Source organism: Accipiter gentilis, chromosome 17 (assembly GCF_929443795.1).
Source record: "Accipiter gentilis chromosome 17, bAccGen1.1, whole genome shotgun sequence".
NCBI classification, from domain to species: domain Eukaryota; kingdom Metazoa; phylum Chordata; class Aves; order Accipitriformes; family Accipitridae; genus Astur; species Astur gentilis.
In genome coordinates, this window is record NC_064896.1 from 7,673,916 (window position 1) to 7,697,368 (window position 23,453).

General features: G+C 61.3%; 1 protein-coding gene across 1 annotated transcript in view; it reads right to left on the minus strand.

The window, feature by feature from the left end:
• Window positions 1-5,793: 5,793 nt before the first annotated feature.
• The window catches only part of FOXO6 (forkhead box O6), a 36,948-nt gene continuing 19,288 nt past the window's right edge, over window positions 5,794-23,453 (minus strand). The window contains exon 2 of the mRNA XM_049820116.1: window positions 5,794-8,076. Coding sequence (XP_049676073.1) covers window positions 6,664-8,076 — 1,413 coding nt within the window. The 3' untranslated portion in view covers window positions 5,794-6,663. The remainder of the gene's footprint in view (window positions 8,077-23,453) is intronic.

A 23,453-nucleotide genomic window follows, 5' to 3' on the forward strand; every position in this document is an offset into this window, starting at 1 on the left:
GTTTCTCCGGGGAGGTAGTGGGGTTTGCTGAGGACACGGAGAACAGCAACGGATCACCTGTGTGATGTTTTCTCACAAAAATAGGAAAACCCGAACTATTATGTGGGGCAGTTTAAGACCGTGTTTAGGAAGTCACGGGCTTGTCTGCACAGCAGCAGGCACAAGCTGCCATTGCAGGGCTCTGCAGGGAATTCTTGTCCCTGGCTGGTCCCAGCAGCGATGAGGAGGATGTGCTGGGCTGTCTGCATCCCAGCAGCACTCACTGTGAGGAGGGAGGTCCTGCTGGGAAGTCACTGGTGGGGCTCAGGGGGACATTGGGGGTGATCTGCAGAGTGGGGAGCGCTGGGCACCAGACTGCCATGGAAAGGGCTAATAATGCCAGTGGAAAGGGATAACAGGAATAAAAGTTATGTTTCCTCTGTTGGTGCTCTCTGGAGTTGCTTCTCCAGTGCTCAAGTCTTGTGCTGGATGGTGTAAAATCTGCGCAGAGACCCTGGAGGACACAGCAAAGAGTGAAGGACCTTCGTTTGGTAAAGGCACATCCTGGCTTCATGCCTCTGGTGAGACGGGAGCCTGCACGGCACAGACAACACGGAGGAGCGAGAGGCTGCATGGCCCCGTTTGCTCCCTGGCTCCGTTTCGCGGGAACCTGTACGATGTGTCCATCTCTGTGCTGTGTCCTAAGGGGGACCCTGTTCCTCCGGGCCCCGTTTGCAGCCGCTGCCTTGCAGTGGTAGCTCACGCAGTGGTAGCTCACTCAATGGTATTCAAGCCCCCAAAGCCCTCCTGGTGTCTCTTTTGCTCCAGCCCTTATCGCGCTGGCCTCAGTTCTGTCCCTTGTTCCTATGAAATGCTGAGCTAAACCCACTCCAGAGATGAGACCCACGCCCAATGGCTTGCTGTGATCACTGCAGCTTTGCCAGTCCTGTAACCTCTGCAGATGCTGCCAGCGGGAATCCTGTATTATGTTGCATGTTTCCTTACAGCAAGGTGTGAGTGGCTTCATGTCCAGCACCAATCCCCATTGAAACCCACGAGAAATACGTGGATCCCAGTGTCCTCCCCCAGATAACTCCCTGGTTGTGCTCCTCTGCCCCTGGCCTTTGAGCCCCATGTGACAACTGGGGTGACATCCCATTGGGTTCTTGCAGCTTGTCCATGGCATATTCAGGCTTCTCCTACCTCTTGCCCACTCAGGACACAAATGCCACATCCCATCCCAGACACCCTCCTGTCCCAGGATGCTCAGCCACCAAAGAGGGACCCCTCTGCTTCCCTCCGGCCAGGCAGAGGGGTCCCCCTGCAGCAGCCCTCCTCCAGCCCCACAGAGACAGACCCCACACTCCCCACCCATTGTGAGTGTGTTGGTTCTGAAGGAGCTCCTGGTGCACGGCACACCCTGCAGCGCAGCCGTGCCAGGCCCCGCTGTGCCGTGACACCACGGTGCAAACAACAGTGCCCTCCCGCACCCAGCCGGGCTCGCTGCTGGGTCAGGGGCTGAAAGCCCCTCTTCTGTTGAGCCATGGCAATTAAATTCTGCACTAATTGGATTCTCTGCTAGGAAAGTCTTTAGTAGTTGAAATCCCTTCTCCCCTTCATCCTTTTGTCCTGGACTGACCTATAGGGACCAGCTTATGGGGATGTGGCAGGCCTTCGGGAGCACTTCCAAGACATAACTGCCCTGCCACGCTAATGACTTTTTCTCCAAGATACCAGAGGACCATCAGTGGACAAGAACTGGCTGTCTCAAGCCTCCTCACCAGGACTCCCCATGCCTGCAGTTTGCTACATGACAGTGATGTGGGGACAACGCTGGATCCACAAGAGCAGAAAGATGCTCCACCTGCAATGCCAGCAAGTGGAGGTGGCTGAACTGGTGACACTGGGGTGCTTGGCTACAAGTGCAATATGATGGAGGCATATCATTCCAATGCTGTGCACGGTGTGCACAGACGCCTGTGAACTGCCGCCAGCAGCTGCTTCTCTCAGGCACCATATGGGTGTGGAGATAGTGGGGATATTTTGAAATAAGTTTTGGAGGCTGCCTCAGTTTCCCCACCTTCATTTTAGCTGTTTATTGAGGGAGAAGTTGAATTCAAGTCCTCCCCAAGTGGCCTGGGACGAGTCCTGCCCTCCCTGCAGAGCCCTAAGAGAAGACATCCAAAAATCTCAGCCAGGGGAGGCAGGATGAGGCGGAGAGATCGGCTGGCTGCACCACCAGGGTGGGTGTGAGGGTTTCGGCCCCTTCAGTGCCTGGCAGCAGGGCAATACTCAGCTTTCTGTGCCTGAGAGCACCTCTGAGGGGTTTCAGCTTCTCCAGTGAGCTTTGATGAACGCTGGGGAGCCCCTTGGGTGTCCAAGTCCCTTTTACAAGGCTGACTGAGGGGTCTTAGAGCAGACAACCACCCCTGAACCTGAGCCCTGAACCACAGAGGTGTTTTCCCAACCCACTCTGCCCCACGACCATAAATTGTCGCCCAAAATGGGAGCCACACCCTCCAGTCACTTCAGCAAATTTTTTCCAGGGCAGAAAATAAATTGACCCGCCAGAAGGGGAAGTTTCAGTCCAAAGAGCTCCAACAGCTGCTGAAAAAGGGGATTTCCAGGCCCATGACTGGGGGACTGCACCCAGGGAGCCTTGTCGGGGAGTGAAGGGGCTTGGGGCAGTGGGCGCAGGGCACGACCACCTCCACGAGCTGGACACCGTCACCTACCACTGCCCCGGGTAGTGGTGACACTGAGGCAGGCCATCAGTCTCAGAAAATATTGGTAAAAGTCAGCAAATAGGTGTGTTTATAGACTGCCCAGGACAATGTCCTGATGTCTGTGTCCAGGTAGGACTGCACAGACACCTGCACAGCCCAACCATCCCCATGCTGGGTGCAAGCTCAGTTTCCCCAAACATCACATCTTCTCCTTGGTGGCTCTTCCAAGTCCCCCCAGCTTCACTGGTCCAGCACTGTCCCTCCTGTCTCAGCCCAGACACACATAAGCATTGAAGGCAGCAGCCCCGCCTTGTAATATTTAAAACAATTTTATTCATGAAAATATGCTGTACAATGCACTATACACAGTTCTTTACATTGCCACATACACAAACTCTAATAGCACGATCAAGAAAGTTACCATTGCCTACGATAGATGCGTGGTGAGAGATGACGCCTGTCAGAGACCCTCCCCCCCAGTCTGTACAGTTATAAATACGAGGGAAAGGACGGACCGAAAACCGCCATATGAAGCAAACCAGTGGGGCCCCTTCGGCGTCCCCTTGACGCCGGCTCCTCACTCCGGGCAGGGCTGGGGCTGGGCAGGAGCAGGGCTGGGAGCAGAGGATGCTCCTTGTCCCCAAAGGCTGTCCTGTGGGGCGGGGGGGGGGGGGGGGGGGTGGGCCGGGAGGGAGACGGAGTGATGGAGCGGGGAGGCTGAAGCCGAGCAAAGTGGGATGCGAGGTGGCCTGTGCTCAGGGAGTTGTTTCCAGGGAGGGAACCCAGAGCCTTGGCCACTGCTGGACAGTGAAATAAAGCCCTGGTTTCCCCCTCCCCGCGCTTGCAGCAGTGCCGGCAGCGGGGCGGTGGGAGCTGCAGGGGTCACGGCCGTGCCGGCCACCCCCCAGGACCTGCCTGCCCCACGGGCACGAAGCACAGCCCCAAAACCCCTGTCCCATCACCACCACCCCACCCGGGCACCGTGGCCCTGGCATCCCCAGGTCCCTTGGCTCCGCTCCCCTCGGCCATGGCGGGGCCAGCCCGTTTCGCCTCCCCCTCCAGCCACCCCCCTTCCCCGGGGTCCCAGCCACTTTAGGGGGGATCTCTGCGCCTGCCTCCCACTGCCCGCCGTCCCTCGCACCGCACGACGACTGTACACACGACGCTTACCAACACGACTCCACCGCACACACGACAACCCCACGGTCACGAACCACAAAGACAGCTTTGCAATGGGATGTGCCCCGGGGGTGGATGCCCGGGGACACCACGCAGAGGGGCAGGGGGAGGCGAGCAGGGGCGGGGGAGCGGGGCAGGACCGGGACAAGTCAGGGGGGTCTTTTCTCCTACTGCTGGTGCGGTTTCCCCTCCGTGACGATGGTCGGCCCGTATCTGTGACACCGAAAGGGTTTTGGGAGGGTCCCTGTGCCTGAGCATCCCATCTGCAAATGCCCAACTGCCGGGGTGAGCCCCAGCTGGCCTCACTGCTCGGCGTGCTGGTATGCTGCTGGATGTGTGCCTGGAGATCGGATGCCTTGAAGAGCCAGGACCCCTTCCCTCTTTCCCATGCTTGGGCGGCAGAGCCCCCCCTTTTCTCCCACGGCAGCCCCAGCTGCCCTCCCTGCCTCTCCTCGCTAGCAGTACTTCACACCCCAAGTGCAGAGCTGGGGTGCCGGGTATTAAATAGCCATTTGCAATCGGTTTCCAATTATTTTAAATATGCCTGAAACGAGAGGTGGTGTATAAAACGAATGTGGTAATGATCCTGACCAAAGAATAATCCTTTTTAAAAAAGCATTCAAGAAAGATTATATATAATAGAATATATTAAATTCTGTACATGATCAAATAATGTAAACATAATTAATTAACTTGTAAGAATGTCTTTAGAGACTATGCCCGCCGTGTGCCCAGGCTGAAGGTGAACGGTGGCACATGGGGCTCCTCTGTCACACTTTGCCACAGAGACGTGGGTCAGGAGCGGAGCAGGAGGTGCCCACCCCTGGGTCCCACCCTGCCCCAGCTCCGAGCAGCCACACTTTCCCTATGGCTCGGTGGGACCCAGCACCTGCACCATGGTAGAGGAGGTGGTGCTGGAGCGAGAAGGGAAGAGCTGGACTGGGAAAACATGCTGGTTCAGTGGACTGACCCTTGCTGCAACCCAGGGCTAGGGGGTTTAGAGAAAGCCTGTGGTGCCCAGGAGGAAAACGGGCTGTGCAGAGAGCCCCGTGGGACAGAGCAGCACCTCCCACTGCCTTCTCCTCCCAGTCCCAACATCTCCTCTGGACCAGCCGCTCCAGCTGCCCATCAGCCTGCCTGGCTGCCCCACTCCAAAAACCCCACTGCACCAAGGGCTGAGCTGCCCTGCAGCGGGGAGCCCTCGCCCCAGCTGTGCAGGATAGCAGTGGGACCCTGGCCCACTCCTGCCCCGCAAAGCAGTGGGGCCAGTTTGGGCTCCTGACACATAGCAGGACCACGTGTGAATCGTGGTCCCCATCCCCATGGAGCACTGGCCCTTGGCAGACAGGTGCACCGGGGCTGACCCCTCTTGCTGACAGCCCCCTGGACCAGCTCTCCTGGCATCCCAGGCATGGGCAGCGAGCCCTCCAGGACAGACATGCTGGCTGCTGGCTAGAGTCACTCCTGTAACCAGTAATGACCCCCCCAGGAGCCCCACAGCCCCAGCTGTGAGCCCTGTGGCACCTCCCTGAGCTCTGCACATGGGGGAAGCAGCGTGGGTCACCCAGGATTGGGGCAGGGTGGACCCCACGCTGCCTCTGAAGGCCTGGCCATAGCATCCCTCCCATCCTCACACGCACACACCCCCTTTGAGAGGATGACCCATGTCACAGCCCCTCAGCTTCCACCCCATCATCCAACACCCAAAGCCATGGCCAAGCCAAGATGAGACATGTGATGGGCAGCTGTCAGCATTGCCCACAGCCTCTCTCCTCCTTTCCCTAAGCTCGACCCTTTCTTCCTTCTGATGCAAAAACTCAATAGGAAAAGAGTGCATGAAATAGAATAAATATGCCCGCCTCCCCCCCCCCCCCGCCCCTTTGAGCTCCCCCTGAGCCTCTGGCACGGGGGACCCAGGCCAGCAGCACATCACTCCCAGCAGGACCACCCCATGCAGCGCTGTGAACCACGCACAGGAGCGTGCCCACGCCTGCTCTGGGCAGGGTACTGCAGCTTTCCTGTGGGCAGGAGTGACCGTGGCACCCCCAGCCACCGGTGGGTGTGTGGGCTGCCGAGGTGCTGTCCCCAGGGCTGCAGATTGCATACGCTTCCCTCCATCATCCACCCCCTCTTCTCACTGCTTGGTAAGAAAACCTGACTGGAGCCACGTAAGGAGACCCACAGTGGAGGTGGCTCGGGCGTGTGGGCTTGGCAGAGCTCAGATCTCCACCAGGATTTAGGGGCAATGAGCCCCCCCTTTGCCCTGGGGCAGGGTCCCCACTCTTGACGCTTCTACTCAGAGGACTCGTTTCCCAAGGTGGCTCAGAGAAAAGGGTCCCTTTCCAGAGAGGGATGCCCACGCAGGGTGTTCCCATGCCACCAGCTGTCACCACTCTGTCACCCAGCCCAAGGACAAATCAAACCAGCACCATCACACCAGGGCACTGGGACCGTCTGGAAAGGCTTTCCCTTCCTGATTCCCCTCCCCCGGACCCCCCTGGCTCCGGCTGCCTCTCCCGCCCACCTGCTCTGTGTCCTCCAGAGGATGCTCACGGGAGGACCCAGCAGATTGGGCACACGTGTGGGCTGGGGGCTGAGGGCCCTACCCCGTCTCAGTATTTGACCCTACGGTTTGTGGTTTGTGTTCGACCTCAAGCTCAGACCGATGGCTCTAGCCCGTCTTAACAAATAAAGGCAGAAGAGAAAGGAAAAAAAAAAGTTAGTCTCAATGTTCCCCTCGTGGCTTCTCAGTGGCGAGCCCCCCACCCCGGGGCAGGCATCACCCGGGCACCCAGCTCTGGTTCGTGGGCTGCGGACCCCCGGGCAGCACGGGCACGTTGAGCCCATTCTGTGGCGGGAGAGCTGAGTCGAAGTTGAAGTCCATCTCATCGCTGTCCATAAAGTCATTCAGGATGATCGACTCCACGTCGCACTCCAGGCTCCCGTTGAACATGTCCAGGTCCAGGTCTGCTGGGAACCTGTCTTGGCCCAACACGGGGGGGTGGACAGCCCCCGGGTAGGGGCCCTGCAGCGAATCCAGCAAGCTCATGTGTGCCCCTTGGTTATTAGCGTAGGAATGCAGATGCCCGTGGTGCGGCATGGCTGTCATGCTGCACGTGTCACTGGGCAAGCTCATAAGGCTGACAGGATTAGCTAAGGCACTGGTGTTGACCGCAGGGTGGTGACCGGCTGGTGACGGGTGGTACAAAGCATTGCTCTTCATGAGAGACCCCGAGTGGGACGGGTAGGAGGACAAACCCTGCTCCCCACTCCCGCACAGCAGCGGGTTGTGTCTGTGGCCACGGGCCGGCACCATGGGGCTGGCCTGCGGCAGGGGCAGGTCCCCCGGGACCATGCTCTCCTTGTGCGCGTAGGAGATGGAGGAGAGCAGGTCCTGCAGCGAGGCGTTCCTGTAGGAGCTGACGGGCGAGAAGGTGGCTTGCTTGTTCTCCTGGATGGTCTGCATGGGCAGGCGGCGCATGAGGCTCATGGCTGGCTGGCTGTAGATAGTCCCGCAGTAGGTGTTGGTGGCAGCCCCCATGGTGGAGCACTTGGAGTTGAAGGTGAAACTGGAGCTCCGCTGCCGCAGGGCGGCCGGGGGGAGCTGCTGCGAAGGGCTCATGGTGTAGCCGTCCTGCAGGTCCTCCAGCATGCTCTCCCCAAGGCTCTCATTCAGGCTGATGGTGCCAGTCAGGTCAGTCAGCCGGGGCAGCTCCACGGAGCAGCGGGCGTTGAGGGAAGGAGACATGGTGCTGGAGGGGCTGGGGTACATCAGCGGAGAGGAGGGGGTACCATCATCCTCCTCCAGCTCGTCCGGCTCATGGTTGGACATGATGGGTGAGAGGCGCCCACTCAGCGTGCTGGCCGTGGAGTTGGCCCGCGTCCTGAAGTCCGCCCAGGCGTCGTACTCGTCGCTGGCGTGGGATGCGGGGCTCTCTGACCACTTGGCTTGCTGGGAGGAAGGGCTGTCCTCCCCGCGCTCCTGCGTCACCTGCAGCTGCTTCTTCTTGCTGGCCTTCCCCTTGATCCGCAGGAACTTGCTATTGTTGTCCATCGAGACTGCCCGCCGTCGGGGTGTCTTCCCCGTCTTGCCGCCCTCGGGGTTCAGCATCCACCAGGAGCTCTTGCCGGTGCCCTCATTCTGCACGCGGATGAAGCGGGTGTGCAGGGAGAGGTTGTGCCGGATGGAGTTCTGCAGAGACAGCAAGGACAGAGGGGATGGTCAGCAGCGGCTCCAGCACCCCACGCAGGAAGGGAATACCTGCGGGGCTGGGGGGGTACACGGGACATCATGTGGGACCTGGACTCCATCCCCTGGGACACCACGGCTGCCTGAGCCAGAGGGGTCAGGGCTCAGAGGGCTCAGCTGGAGGGTCTCTCCCACAGCACTGCCAGGCATTTCACCTCTGGGAGCCCACGGGTCATGGCCCTTTGCTGCATCTAACAGCTATCTATCATTAGTGCAATTACTGTCATGGCAGGGAGTGTGGTGGGGGTCTTCAGCATGTGCCCTGGGGACCTGCACCAGCACTGCACCAGGCAGAACCAGGTCTCAGGGGACTCTTCTTTCCTAGCAGCAGCCTGGGGAGGGACAAGGTGAGGAGGCAATGAAAGCAGGGGTAGAGTCAGGCCCTGTACCATGTCCGTGAAGAGGTCCAGGTCTTCTCTGTCCCTCCCAGCCCTGGCACCACCCATGCTCCAAGCAGAGCCCACCGGGATGCTCCCAGCACAGCCTTGTCCACATGCACCTCTGCAGAGGTCCCAGCCCACTCTCCCTACTGCCAGGCACCCCACCAGCTCCACAGGTAGAGAGACCCCCTTTGTCCACACACTGCCAGGCACCAACCCTCTGGAGCTGGCTCCAAACCCCTTCCCTGCCCCGCATCATTTTGCGATGTGCTCCCCTCCTCCCTCATCACCGGGGAGGGAGAAGCATGCCTTGCGCAGTGTGCATCAGCACCACCACAGCCCGAAGCAATGTGTCAGCACCATGTATGCGAGATCTTGTCCCCGAAATGCCTGTCACCCCCTGAGAGCAGCGCTGGGGGCCCAGGCAGAGAGGGAAGGTCTGGTTCTCTGTGTGTCTGCAGGCTGGGTCTGGTGGCAGGGACAGAAGGCACGCACCCTGCCCGAGAGGCTCAGGTACCACAGCACAGGGGGGTTTGCAAACCTGGCTACAAACCCCATTGCCCAGACAAGGGCTGGCTGGGGACTGCTTTCTCCCCAGACACTTCTGGCTCCCTGTATCCACATCCAGCATCTCAAAGGGGTTTCCTACTGAGAGCAGTGCTCCACTCCTCTTGGCTCTTGCCAGATGCTGTGGCTCTGAGCAGCTCACCGGCCAGAGCAGGGATGCCCTTGCAGAAGGCAGGAGAAGGCAGGGAGCTTGCACAGGGGCCACATCCCAGCACAACCATGCCCAGCTGCTACTGCCCTGTAGGGTGACAGGCTGGGGTGACCCTGGCAGGATGCCTTCAAAACTCCGGCCAGTGGAAGAGGGGGTGAGGACATCTGCCTTTTGCTGCTGATCTTCTGCAGCTCATGAGCTGCCACTCCAGCTCCCTGCGCCTCGGTTTCCCCAGGGTCCAGAGGGGAAAGGCAAGATGCAGAGCCCAGGGAAGAGCATGAGTCCATGGTGTAGAGACCCTTGCTCCAGCACTGCCCGCAGGCTCGGGGCTCAGCAGGGGCTGCTGAAGGGAGGCAGGCAGCTCCTCCTGCCCCTGCCGAGCCTCAAGGGGGGGCAGAGGGACAGGGAAGGGGGGAAGAAACCAAGGTGCCGGGGAGAAAGTTTGGTGCCGTTGCTGGTGTACAGTGGAATACTAATGAAGAGGCGAGTGAGCTCCAGCCTCATCTATCATATTATGTAATGGCTTACTTCTCTGCACTTCATTTATTTGGAGATTGCTCCCAGGCTGGCTCCTCGCCAGCAGCCACCAAATCCAAGTCTACAGAAATCAATCTCGCGCTGACTGATTAAGCCGTGTTTAGAACTAATTGCTCCTTCGTGTGTGGGGAGAATAAATTACGGGCTTTAATTTCACATCTTTAAAATGCAACTGCAGGTATGGGCTAGCCATTAACCCCTTCCTGCACAGCCCCATGCAAAGCTGGGGAGGGGGCAGGCTGTGGCTGGCACAGCTCAAGGAACAGGTTGGGACACGTGCTGCACTCCGCAGCGGTGGCTGCCCATGCAGATGGTCATCGCTTTCAGGCAGAGCAAGCCAAGCCCTGGGCCAGCCTGTCTGGCAGGGAGAGCTCTCCCTGAACCCCCTCAACACCTCTCCCTTGAGCCACAGGATGACCCATCCACGCGACCGAGCCATGGTGCAAGTGGCAGGGGATGGAAGCAGAGCACGTGGCCGTCACTGCATTTGCAGAGCCAGAGCCACCAGCCAGCTCAGCCCCACGGTGCTGCCTTGCACCCACACAGACACGAGGCAGGAGCTGGACGTGCCCAAGCAGGGCTTGCTGGGGTGATGCCCAGCTTCTGCTGGGCCCTTGCAGGATTGGGGACCCCCTATATAGCCCTGCTCCCTCGCTGACAGCACTCCCCAGGTCTGCTCAGCCTGGGAGGAAGGAGATGCTGCAGCCCTCCACGTCTGGGACTGAACTGCCCTGTGGAGCACGGAGAGAGGGGATGGGGTTTGGGAACACCACAGCTGGACGGGGGTGACATTCAGCACGGTGCTAACCTCCTCCTCTGCTACTCCCTCCCTTCACAGCTCCAGGGCAGAGCACCCAGCACCACCCATGGACCCAGGGCCAGGCTGGTGTCGGGCAGCGGACAGGGCTGGTGGGGGGAAGCTGAAGGGGTCAGGCTGCCTGAAGGAGAGGAGGGGAGGGGAGGCTGCTGCCTCTTCTGCAGCGAAGCTTCATTAAGAGCCAAAAGACAGCAGCAATTAAATGCAAGGTGCAGCAAGCCCGGCTCTCTCCTCATTAGCACCCCGATGTGCTTGGCTGGCCACAGCTCGGGGTGCACGGCGCAGGGCAGTGGGCTGCACGGAGGCGGGCCAGGAGCTTATTAACACCACGCAAGCAGGGACCTGCTTCACCTGCCACCGCCTGGCAGCCCCCAGGCAGCCCCATGAGCAGCCGGCGTCCCACAGCACCCAGGCCCAGGCTGGCAGGGAGCAGCGCATGATCGCATGGCCCGAAACGCGGGGCTCAGCTCCTGGGCAGCCCCTGGCAGTGCGGTGATGTGCAGGGGACATCAGGGCTGGCAAAACCTCCCTGACAGCAGCTGCCTTTGCAGGGGCGTGCACCTGGGTCTGGCAGATTTGGGCAGGATGCAAGGGAAGCAGGCGAAGGCTGGTGCCAGTCCCAGGGTCCCCACGATGCCTCCAACACTGCTCTGCCCCTCTCTGCCCCGCGACCCAAAGTCCTGCACCACTTCTCACAGCAACCTGCACCTTTGCAGGCCTGGCCATGCCCTGCACCCTTGCTGTATCTCCCTTCTCATTCCCATCTGTACCCATGGCACCCTCTCCTTGCCCACCACACTCCAACAGCTCAGGCTCCTCACCAAAGCAGAGAAACCCTCCCGGCATCCTGGCTCCATGCAGCACTGCAGCCCCACAGCACCCAAACGGCGCAAGGCAAGAAGCATTGGTCCCCAGCGCACATACAGTCCGTGCCAGGGCTCCTGCCAGGGGATGACACCCGCCATATCAAGCACCAGCCCTTGCCCCCATAGCTCTGCAGAGGGGCAGGGGATGCTCGCGGTAGTGGAAGCGAGGGCTGGAGGTGGCACCAGGGCTACCAGGTGTTGCAGGTGGACCCAAGCCCTGCTTGACACCAAGGGAGGATGAGGCTGGAGCCTGTGCCAAGCCCTGGCCACCAGCTGCTGGAGGCTTTGCCAGCCTGTAAGACCCCGGTGCCATCCCGGTGCCCGTCTGCTGGGGGGCTGGACCTGCTGCAGGGCCTGGCACGGGGATGGGGGGGCTGGTGGGAGCTGTGGGTACCCATGGAGCCTTCTCACCCCCCCAGGAGCCCTCCTCCACGGAGCCTCATTGTCAGGGGAACAGCCAGTGTGAAATCGGTCTGATTAGCAATTAGTCCCATTGTAAAAGGATTAGCCGGACCCCATTGTTTGGATGAGTGACTTGACTATCAATTTGCATCTGGCAGCGATGCTGCTGCTGCTGCTGGGCTGGGAGCGTTTCCCCGTGTCCTGGGACCGGACAGACGCCGTCTGGCAAGGCTGTGCCCGGCACAGCGGCAGGGTGCTGCTGGACCCGAGATGGGCATCGGTGCCAGGCACAAAGGTGGTCTTTGTGGGATCCCGAGCACCTTGCCGATCCTTGCTGCCAGCAGCACCCTAGCAGCAGGTTCCAGGGGTCGCTCCTCCAGCCTTGGGGTGTCATGGGTCTCGGGGGTGCAAGGGAGGGCTGGGCATTCTCTTGTATGCCCCGAGGAGAGCACGGGATGGGGGAAACAAGTGCAATTCAAGCGAGAGCAGGAATTCAAGCTGGTCCAGGCCAGAGCTGGGGAGAGCAAATCAGGGGGCCCTGCTGACCTGCCCCTGTCCGTGCCACATCCCCTGCGCCCGTCTGCCGTCCCCGTCATTGTCCCTGGGCTGCCACCCTTCCCTGCTGTCCCCACGGCACCTGGGTTTTTCTGAGCAAAACCACAAAACCCCCAAATCCCACACCCTGCCTCCTCCCTGCGCATCCTACCCCTCCCAATAGCAGCACAGCCCGGTTGTGCTCATGGAGACCCTGCACGCTCCCAGAGAGCCCCAGCCCCACAGCCAGGGTCTGTACATCTGTCCAGGCTCCTGGTCCATCCAGCTAATGAGCCCATTACCTGGCAAAGATTCGCACACTGGTTAACAGGAGGAAGTAGTGACAGGGCCACTAACGAGTGCTCTGCCGGCTGCTCTCTGGCAGCACAAGGATTGCTCTGGGGGTTAATTGATCCTTATTTACTTCTTGCACATAAAAATTGCCAGCGTTGGAGGAAATATTCCAGGGGCAGAGGCTGCCGACAGCCCCGATGGTGCCTAATCCCAGGGGATGCTGTGCAGCGGTGGTGGTGGCATGGGACAGTCACCAGTGACACCCCCAAAGACGTCGTATTCACCCAAGAAACGGCACTGCCCATGGGCACGAGCAGCTAAGTGCATGATGGCCATCAACGTGACCTCCTGGCACCAGCCCCTGGGGATGGCCAACCCTACTCCCTGCCATTGGTGTCACGGTCCTGCCCAAAGCAGCTGGTGGCTGTGCACAGCCCACCAGCCCTGGCATCGAAGCGCCGCATCCTGAGCAGGGCCCACGCCTGCCTGGTGAGCAGGTGGCAGCTGGCACGCCGTGGCAGCACGCCCCACGCACCAGAGGGTTGCCAAGCGCCCCAGATGCTCGCGACCGGGACAGACGCCCCAAGCTGACAGCAGCCGGACCCCTGTGCTGTGCCTGAGGCAGGGAGTGAGATGAGACCCCCATCACCTCCCATGGGTGCAGGCGCATCAGCCCACCCCACGGCAGCCCTCTGTGCACTGGCGGGTGAACCCAGCACAGGCACCAGGCGAAGCAAAGCTGCACGGAGGAGAAAGCCGGGGCAAAGGCAGCTGGGCAGCTGTAAATCCAGCCTAACGTGTGACAAGGTTCCTTGGGCTTTGCACCGGGCTCCCCAAGGACAGGACACAGCTTGGCACCAGCTGCATGCCGAGCTCAGGAGGGCTATGAATCCCTGCCAGCCTCTTTGCTGTGGTGATCTCCCCATTTCCCCGCTGCCCCCAGAGCTGGGGCGGCACACGCTGGCTTGCCGGGAAGGAGCAGCCCCTGGTGCAGGGCTCGGCGAGGCAGTTTTGAGCAGCTGCCATGTGCACGGGATCTCCTCTGCTCCAAAACTGCAGCCTGTGCTCTGCACTGCCCCACAGCACGCCGGAGCGTTACTGCCCCACCGCACCCCGCGCCACACCCCTGCGCTGCCCTTTCCCACCCCAGGCAGCCCTCTGCAGTGCCCTGGAGCCATGCAGTGCCCCACAGCCAGCCCCCTGCACGGCCCCACGCAGGGCCCCAAAACCAGCTCTCTGCAACACCCCACAGCACCCCATGCTGCGCCCCACAGTGTCACATGGCCGTATCTCTGCAGCACCCTATAGCATCTTACAGCAAACCTACCGCACCGCTCCGTCAGCTCTCTGCAGTGCCCTGTAGCATCCTACAGCCAGCCTCCCTGCAATGCCCCATAAGCCCCCCGCCAGCCCCTCGCACTGTCTCGGGCATCCACAGCCCACTTGCTGCACCCCGGCGGGTGCCCTGGTCCTGTCAGACGTCCCCCCCTCAGGGACCCAGGGCTGTGCCCCCCCACCAGCACGTCCTTCCCTGGGGCATCGCTGCTGGAGCTGGGCAGGGGGGACCGCAGAGGCTGCCCGGTGCCCCCGGAAAGGGCACGGCGGGGGCAGAGGGAGGGCGCCCGCCTCCCCGCCGCGGGGGTCTCGCCTGCGGCTGCCGAGCAGAGGCGAGCGTATTCGGGTCAGCGCGTCGCCTGAGTAGAGCTGGTCTGACGTGCTGCTAATTGAACCAAATGCCCATTAGAGGCGTGACGGGCCGTGTCCATCCCAGGCCCTCTGTCGCAGGTGGCTGACACGCAAGGAGCCTGAAGGCTGTTCAACATGGCCGGGCCAGAGCATCTCCCGCCTCCTCCCGCATCCGGCCAGCTCGAAGCCCAGCCGGCATCTCGTTAGGAGCTGCTAATCACCCCCTAGGCGTGCACTGGGGCAGGGGGAGAGGGACAGCTGGGGCTTATGGGGGACCCCATGCTGCAGCCCCCCTCCCTGCGCAGCCGCCCCACAGCCCCTCTCCATGCCACCCACGGGGGCAGAGCAGGGGCAGAGCCTGGCAGGGATCAGGCGGGGGGGGGGGGGGGGCCAGCCTTGCCCTGCCCCACAGATCCACGATGCTGTGGGGCGAAGGATGGCTCCAGGCAAACCCCATGGCGTGCAGGAGTGGAGCTGGGAACCCACGCCATGGGGCAGATGCTGGCCCGGCCCCTTGCCCACGTCCCTCTGCCGTTCCCTGGGGCTGGGTGATGGCGTGCCCAAGACCAACCTCTCCTGAAGGAGAAGGTCCAGGTGGAAACCACCACTGTGACCTGACCCACTGCCAGGACTCGCCAGCCCCATCCCAAACCCCCAAATCCAGAAAGAGGCTGGCTGTGGCTGCCTGGGTTCAGGCCAGGTTTCAGGACAACTACAGATGCTGTGGCAGCTGGATGAGTCCCCAGGGCAAAGCCCATCCCCTGCCCGGCCCCGTGATGGTTCTGGCCCACCTTTGCCATATACTCTGTGGCTTGCAGCAGGTCTGACCCCCGGCACAGCGCCCCCCGGAGCAGCGCAGGCTGCATGCCCTGGCACGGCACTGCCCCTCGCCACCCCTGTGGACTTGGCAGCTGAGTTTGTGTTTCACAGTTGGCTTGGTGCCTCCCTCCCCCTCCTGACCACGAGCTCTGCAAGCGATTCCCAAACCCAATGGAGGAGAGACTGATGCAAATCAAACCACACACTGCTCTCCATGCCACCCCCCCCCCAGGCAGCCCCCCATGCCCAGCCCTTGCTCTGCAGCCCTTGGCTGGGGATGCTCACTGAGGCATCCACGCTCTGCAGCCTCCACCCACCATGGGCTCAGCACAGGGACAAGCTGGAGAGCCCCAGGTGGGTGCCAAGCCACAGGTGGGTGCTTGGCTCAGCCCTTTCTGCAGGGGTGAGACCCCCTGCACACCTCCCAGCCAGGATGGAGCTGGCGGAGGGCAGATGGGCCACACTGGGAGACTCCTTATACCTAGGCTGGAACCATCCCAGAGGTGGCATGGGTGTCACTGGAGCAGAGGTGGCAGGCACGACTGAGCATCCTTCTCCCGGGGCCCTGGTTACTGCTGCTGCCAAACAGCTGGTTGCTACCAAGTTCTGCAATGGGAGTGTTGCTGTTGCCATGGCAGCCAGTTTATTTTAGCCAGCTGCCATCACTCCATGTCCCCTTCAAAACCAGAAGCATCCTCCCTGCCCTGGCAGGTCCTGCCTTGTCCCCATCCCCAGGCACCTCGCCGAGAGCATCACCCGCAGCGCCCATCCCCTGTGGGACAGCCTGAGCCCGCGGTCCAGAGGGGACAGACACAGCACCAGCATCTTCCCCACTTCCCACTATGGCTCGCACCAGCTTGGCCACCAGGTCCCAGTGAGGTGGCTCAGGGAACGGGTCCCCCCACCCCAGGGGGAAGGGGATGGATGTATGGGGACAGCAACAGGACTGGCACTGGGTGATTGATTTCAGTGCTGGATGGACACCTGGATGGTAAATTCAGCTCCCACAGCCTGCTCAAAGACACTCCCCACTCTGGTTTGCTCCTCCCTTGGCCAAAGCCTTGGGCTTCTCCTGATGGGGCCAGCACAGCCCCAGACCTGCCCTGACTTTGCTGGGGTTCTGCGTGACACCTCCCCCTCCAGCCATGGCCATTCCCAAGCTGGTTCAGGACAGAAGGGACCAGAAGAGCTGGTCCCCACTGTGGCTGGAGGGAGAGAGGTCCCTTCCCCCCACAGTGCCTGTCCCAAGCCCCGTCCTGCCGGGCAGCCCCATCCATCACCCCGAGGGGACCACACTGCCTTCCCAGCTGGGACCAGCCATCCTCAGCACTACTGGGCTTTGCTGGGGGGACCAGCGGCGCCACGGGGGCAGAGGAGGAGCCCTGGGGATGATGCGTAATGCAGTAATCCCTCTGCATCCCCGGCAGAACTGCCATCTCCGTGAATCCCCCCAGCACCTCCTGTCCCGCCCTACGTGCTCCCCAAAGGGCTCATTAGATCACACCAAGGTGGCTGCAGATAACGAGCAGGCATGCTCACCTCGCGGGGAAGAGGGCAGAGAGCAGGCAGAGAGCAGACAGGGCTGGGAAGCTCAGGGACCCTCCTATGGGAGCCTGGGGGCTCAGCAGGTGGTGGCCTGGCCCCAATACGGTGTCACTGTCCCCACAGTCCCCCTTGCTAAAAGCACAGGCTGCAGTCTTGGAGTGCAGAGTCCAGGGCTGAGCCCAGCAAGGGACGGTTCCAGGGAGACCGGCCTTTCCCAGCACCCTGCAAGCAGGCAGGAGTTGCACGGGTGCAATCACACAGCAGTGGGTGCATGGAGCCAAACTGCAGGCTCACCTTGGCACCGGGTGCCACCGAGAGACATGGCCCAGGCAGAGCTGGGCTGCTCCCACAGCATGCCCCAATGCCAAGGTGATGGGCTGGCTCCACACACTCCCTGGCTATCGGGACCCTGCCTGCAGGCTGCACGCTGGTGCCAGTGCAGGGCTGGCAGGAGGCAAGGGACAGGCAGGAGCCTCTGCCCACCTCCTGCCTGCCCTGCCTGCCTCCAGCCCCACACATGTCCTGTATCCCTGCCCTGTAACACGATGCCAAAAGAAGGAAGGGGGGGGTATGGACCACACGAGCTATGGCCATGTGTCATACACCTCCGAGCTGGCTGGCCCTGGCACGGCCGCCTGCTCGCCTTTGGGTTGCGTCAGAGCCAGAGGCTGCTGGGCCACCTGCCCTGGCCAGATGGCAGGGGGACCTCGCGGTGCTGCTGGGCACAGCGCTGCTTGGGACACTTGTGCCAGACCCTGCTGCTTGCCCTGCTCATACCTGGCCCCGCGGTGATGCTGAGGATGGGCTGGGGGGCTGGCAGTGGCAGGGGATTGCTGCTCACGGGGTGTGCGTGGGGTTGGACTCTGCCCCCCTTTGCAGAATCCTGTGAGAGCCCCAGGTCCTCCAGGTCCAGCACAGCGCCCAGCCACCCCCAGCATCCCAGTTCACAGCACTGCAACACTCAAGAGCTGGAAACCACGTCCTCTCCCAGCGCCCCAAAAATACTGTGGCACCAACCCACATGCTGAGAAATCCCCCCAACACAGCTCCCCAGCGAGGCTGAGCCCACACACCCCCTTCCCCGAGAGACCCACACAGTGTGGCTGTGCCGACCCCCCCACAAAAGCCACTCCAGAGCTGGATAAGACCTGTAGCCTCCCTCAAAGGTCCCAAGGGTGCTGCCAAGCCACAAGGTGCCAGCACAGCCAGGGATGCTCTGCAAGGTGCCTACATCCAGCTAAGAGACATCAAGCTCCCCTGCCTTTGGGGACAAAACATGCCCCCTCCCAGCATCCCAGTCCCAGTCTGCCTGGACCCCTCTCCAACACATGACACCAGGTGAGATGCCTTGGAAAGACCCTCTCCACCATCAGCCACTTATCCAGTAATACTCTAATTACACCCCAGAGTTGGCCACCAAAATAGCTGCAGTAAATCACTCGGAGCTGCCATGTAATTTTTGCATGAAATTACAGTATTTTTTCCCCTGGGTTCAATTTCCTCCACACCAAGTTCTCATTGCAGCCAAATAATTAAACCAGCTGCTCTCCCTTTTCCTCGGGTACCGTTTTAACTCCCTGCTGGCTGCCCCCCTGCTGCCCGGTACCGGTGCTGTGCCTGCCTGGGGACAACGTGTGCCCTGGCACCCACAGGCAGCCCTGCCTGTACCCATGCTGAGTACACCCAGAGCAAATAAGAACTGCTCCAGATCTGAAGGTAAGGCAGATCAAACCAGGCTGAGAGACCCTGGGGAGACCCAGCACTCATGGGGGATGAACAAAGCACCCCAAGCAGGATGTTGAGCCCCCATGGGAGGGCCAAACCCCACCAGGCAGAGGAGCTGGCTGTTCCTGGGAGAGAAACTATCTGCCTACTCTTCATTGCCTGCAGCCCGCAGGAGGAAGACAAGGGAAGAAGCAGGGCTCAGCCTGCACCATCTTGCTTTACACAATGATGCTCGGACACCCATGGGAGACGACTGTCCTGTGGGGTGCCGTGAAACCCCATCTCTGGGTCACTTGGCCACCTGGGAGAGATGCAGGTCACAGCCACGCATCACCCTTGTACCACTGTCCTGCCCAGATGCACCAGCAGCACCACACTGACCTGAGCAGCAGCAGAAACCCCAGACCCTGGAGGGTTTTGCATTCAGCCTCATCCTTCCCCTGCATCTGTTCAGTCAAGGCTGTCCTGTTTTTCAGCCTGAGATCTGCATCAGACCTGGCCTGTACCCAGAAAAGCATGGAAAGCTGGGCATGGGGTCATGCACTGGGGCACACGTGTCCCCCAAGCACTTGCTCTGCTCCAGGTATTCCCCACCTGCCCCGTGGCCCCACACCATCCCTAGGAACCAGCCCTGCGAGAATGCTTGGAGGAGCAGTGAGTCCCTCTGTGCTGTGTACTCCAGCTCTGGCCATGGGTCTTTCAAGAGGCCCTTGGAGCAAAGCCAAACCCTTTCTGACACGTTGTGTCCCATCCAGGACCCCAGCAGGTTTGTGCTGGCTGCTACAGCTTGCTCTGCAAGCTCCCTGGCAAAGGCAGCAAACCCTGGGCAGATGCATGGAGGTGCATCTCAGGGCAGCCTTTGGAGATGAAGGGCTGGTTTGGCCGTGCATGGAAAGGTGCCTTTTGCTTCTCAAATACCTGCAAGAGATTTCATCCTGCCACCAGCAAGCATGGAAGGCAAAAGCTTGGGAGCACCAGGGCTCTCAGCCCCGGCGTGGATGGGGACCAGATGGGTTGCCAGGACTGTGGGGGCATCCCTGCCACCAAATGCTCTTGGCTGAAAGATTTTTCATGAACAGTTTTATTCCAATAAAAAAATCCCAGTTGTTCAAGAAAACAAATATTGTCACTAGTTTGCAGGTTTTAGGCCCCAAAGGTGGGGCAGGGGAGGGTTTAGTGATGCAATGCCTTTGGGTGAGAGGAGAAAATACTCATCATGGGGACCTGATGTACAGCACAGAAATGTCGCAAGAAGCACAATTTAAAAAACATCTGTGAAAATAATGAGCGGTTTCCAGCCAACGGCACGTTGGGTCCACCTGCTCTGGTCAAGCTTATGGCACCCCTGCCCATCCTGGCAGGCTCCCACGCTATCCCTGCTGTCCCCATGCTGCTGTCCCTCTCGCAGGACACTGCTCCACACCCCAGCCCACAGCAACACGCGTCATGGTCTGGCTCCAGCCATCCTTCTTCCTTCAGCATTGTGAGAGGGCGCATCCCCCAGCACCATCCCGGCTGGCTGGGAGCTGGGTCCCCGTCCCCTCCACCAGTGCCAGCTGGTCCCACACCACCCCTTCCAGCCACAGCACCCCACGCCAGTACACACTGCAGCACAGAAACCCTCCAAAACCCAAACAACTCCCTTTTTTCCACTTCCAACTTCCTTTTTTTTTGTGTGTGCATGGGAGGTGGAGGGCACAAAGCCCCATGTCACCAGCACAGCCCACCTGGGACAGACAGGAACCAGCTGCTGCAGGAAGCAGAGATCCCCAGCCCACCTGGCAGGGGTGAATACACCACACCTGGAGCTGGCATCCCACAAGGATGGGGACAGGGCGTCAGTGGCATAAGCCACTGTCATGGCTGTCACCAAGTCCCTGCACAGCCAGAAACAGAGTGGGAAACGGCCTCACACCGATGTCTCTCCTGGCCCAGGCAAACCAAAAGGCACCAGGTCCTGACCCATGTACCACGTCCCCGCCAGGGGAAAGGCAACCCAGAGATGCTGGCACAGCTGAGATGCCACTGAGTGTGGTGCCCTCTGCCACAGGGACCTGAGAGACATCAAGCACCTCTGAAACAGCCCCTGGAAAGCAGCCCTGTCCCCCAGGTCATGCGGAGCAGGCGGGTGCTGGTGACAACAGCAGGAGAATTGCTGCCTGCTCATCCCACGCAGGCAGGGAGGCTCAGCTGCCTGCCTGCGCTGTGTGCTCACACTCACGCACGCAGACGCGGACCCCGGGGCAAGACGCGTCAGGACGGGAGTTCCCAGCAGGGCTGAGCCCGCCATGCCTTTAATGTCGCTCAGGCAGCCGAAAAGTCTCGGTCTGTGCCTGGGGCTGTGCCGTGCGGTCCCCAGCCGCACGCAGACCCTGTTGGGAGAGACGGCGAGACGCTGGGGGGGGGCAGCTGGAGCCCCCTTGCCCCGAGCATCCCGCGTGACACGCTCATCGCATCTTGAAGCCCCCCCAGCACGTGTTTGGCAAGCCAGAGTCACGCAAGTGGAGCAAGGTCACCACAGGGCCCCGGGGATGTTTCTGCAGCTCCAGCCCTGTTGGCTGTGGGCAGGAGGGATGCTGCCCCCACCCACGCAGCCCGGGGCTGCCTGCAGTCAAGGGAAACTGAGGCACGGAGGTGGCTGTGGCAGAGGGAGTCACTGGCAGAGCTGCTCCACAGCCATTGCTCCACGAGTCAGCTCTGCCCCATCCATCTGCCCTCTGCCATGTCCGAGCCCCAGCCCATGCCCCAGGGCCAGCCCAGCCCTCCCCAGACGTCATGTCCTGGCCCTGCTCACAGCTTGCAGGACCCATGGCGATGGCCAGGGGAGTGATGGCACCCCAGGGTGCCTTGTGGGTATCCCCAAAGGGGATGCTCTCAGGGGACACTGGCATGGTGTGCGGGGCGAGGGGCTCATGGCTGGGGCTGGTGTGTGAGCAAGAGAGAGTCCTGGGGTCCATCCCTGGTCTGCCCCGTGTAGCCCCAAGGAGCACCCATTAGCAGTGCCCCATGGGGGCAGCCGGTGAGCTCCCTCAGCCGGGGGACTCCCAGCCCCCACTTGATGCTGGACAGGAGACAAAAGCAAATGTGCCCTTGGAGCGGAGATGGAAAAAGCTCCATTTTTCCAGGGGCTTTGAAAGAGCAGCCACCAGCCCATGGCTAGAGAAGCCTGAGCCAGAGCCAGGTCGGTCACACAGCCCTGCCCGGGATGTCATCAGTGCAGCGGGGTGTCACACACCTCTCCCGGTCACACACGCAGAGGCACGGCATGCGCCCACGTGCACCCCCAGCCACAGCCCAACCCACCCCCTGCACCCCATCCCGCAGCCCCCCATCCTCAGCACCCACCCCCCGTGCCCCACATCGCCCACGCCTGCATGCACAGGCGTGCGCCCCGGCACACATGCCGGCTGTGCGGTGACTCAGCTGACCCGACCAGCAGCAGCTTGCTTTGCACCTGCTAATTACGGCCCCCCCCGCCACCCCCACAGCTCCTTGCACCAGGGTCTCGCCAGCCTGCGCTTACTCACAGCGCAGAGGGCCGGGAGGAGGGGAGGCCTCCCCCGTGCACATCAGCTGCCCAGCCGGGTGGGCTTGCAAGCCCCTCCACGTGCCCCAGTGAGCGTGGGGACTTGTGCCATTCATTGCAGGGCAGGGTAAAACCTTCCAGGGTGGGAAGCTCCCACGCCCTGATGCTCCCCACCTACAGGGTGCGTAGGCACCGCCGGCACCCTGCAGCCTCCAGGCACCCGCAGAGCCCTTTTCGGGTGGCTGGGCTCCCTGCACAGCGCTGCCTACCGATCCTGCCACCGCGGCTGGACAAGGCACAGGGCAGCCTACAGACTCCCACTGTTACCCCGCACCAACACACTCGCTCACACACGCAGGGTTGCACCGACGTGCTCGCACACGGGTGGGCTCGGAAAGGGGGACACACACCACCACCCCGGGACATCCCCCCTGCCTTGGGGGCTTGGCAGGATAGGGCTGCCAGATGCCCTCGGTGCAGGCAGCACAGGCAAGGGCACAGTAAGCCAGCCCCCGCCTGAGGCGATGCACCCAAGCAGGGGCCACGCAGGAAAGGGGCTGGCTGCCAGTGGGGCCATGGCTCCCCCAAAAAAACCCCAGCCGACAGCCCCTGCCTGCGCTCACCTCCCTGGCCCCAGAGCACAGGATCCACGGGGAAATCCTGGCGACCACCATGCCACAGGCTCCGATTTCATCCAAATATAATCCCACCCTGCCCCGCTTCCGCGCCTGGGCTGGGGCCCCCGCAGCTGGCCAGGGCAGGGCCGAGGACTGCTGCATCAGCAAGGGACCTTCCAGGCTCCTGACGCGCTGGTAGAGAAAGCACCTGGGGCTGCCACGGTCCCGTCCCTGGACCCAGCACTTAACTCTGCTGCAGTGGGATTTAGTGGGGCTTCTGGTCTCTTAAAAACTTGCATTGGGAGCAGGAGGATTTGCCACTCAGGCTTGGGATGGAGCAAAGCTGCTGGAGATGAGCAGCAAGGCTGTTTATAGAGCAAGGGGGGCAATGCCAGGTGCCAGGACAGTTTCTGCTCAGTGCGTGCATCCCAGGATGGGCTCATGGCATGAAGGGCATCGCCTGGAGGAAAACAGCCCCAGGACCAGCAGAGTGGGATGCTCACCATGCCTCACCAGTGCCTTCCTGGAGGTTAACACCTCCTGCCAAGACCAGTTGCTCAAAGGTGACCAGGAAAGGGAATTACCAGATGACCCGGACACTTTTGAACCTCCCTTGGCTATTCTCCCCTTGGGAACACCAGCTCCCCACAAGCCCAGCCACAATCCCCAGCCCTTTCTTCACGGATGGGGTGGGACACAGCGTGGGCATCATGTCCCTGAGCCGTGCCACTCCTCCCACTCCCCAAGCTGCCTATTCCCTGGGCTCCCCAACGCCAGGCAGACCCAGAAGGCACCATCAGAGAGCAGAGCACGGACAGGGCTGCCTGCTTTCCCGAGGCTGCAGGGCCATTTGC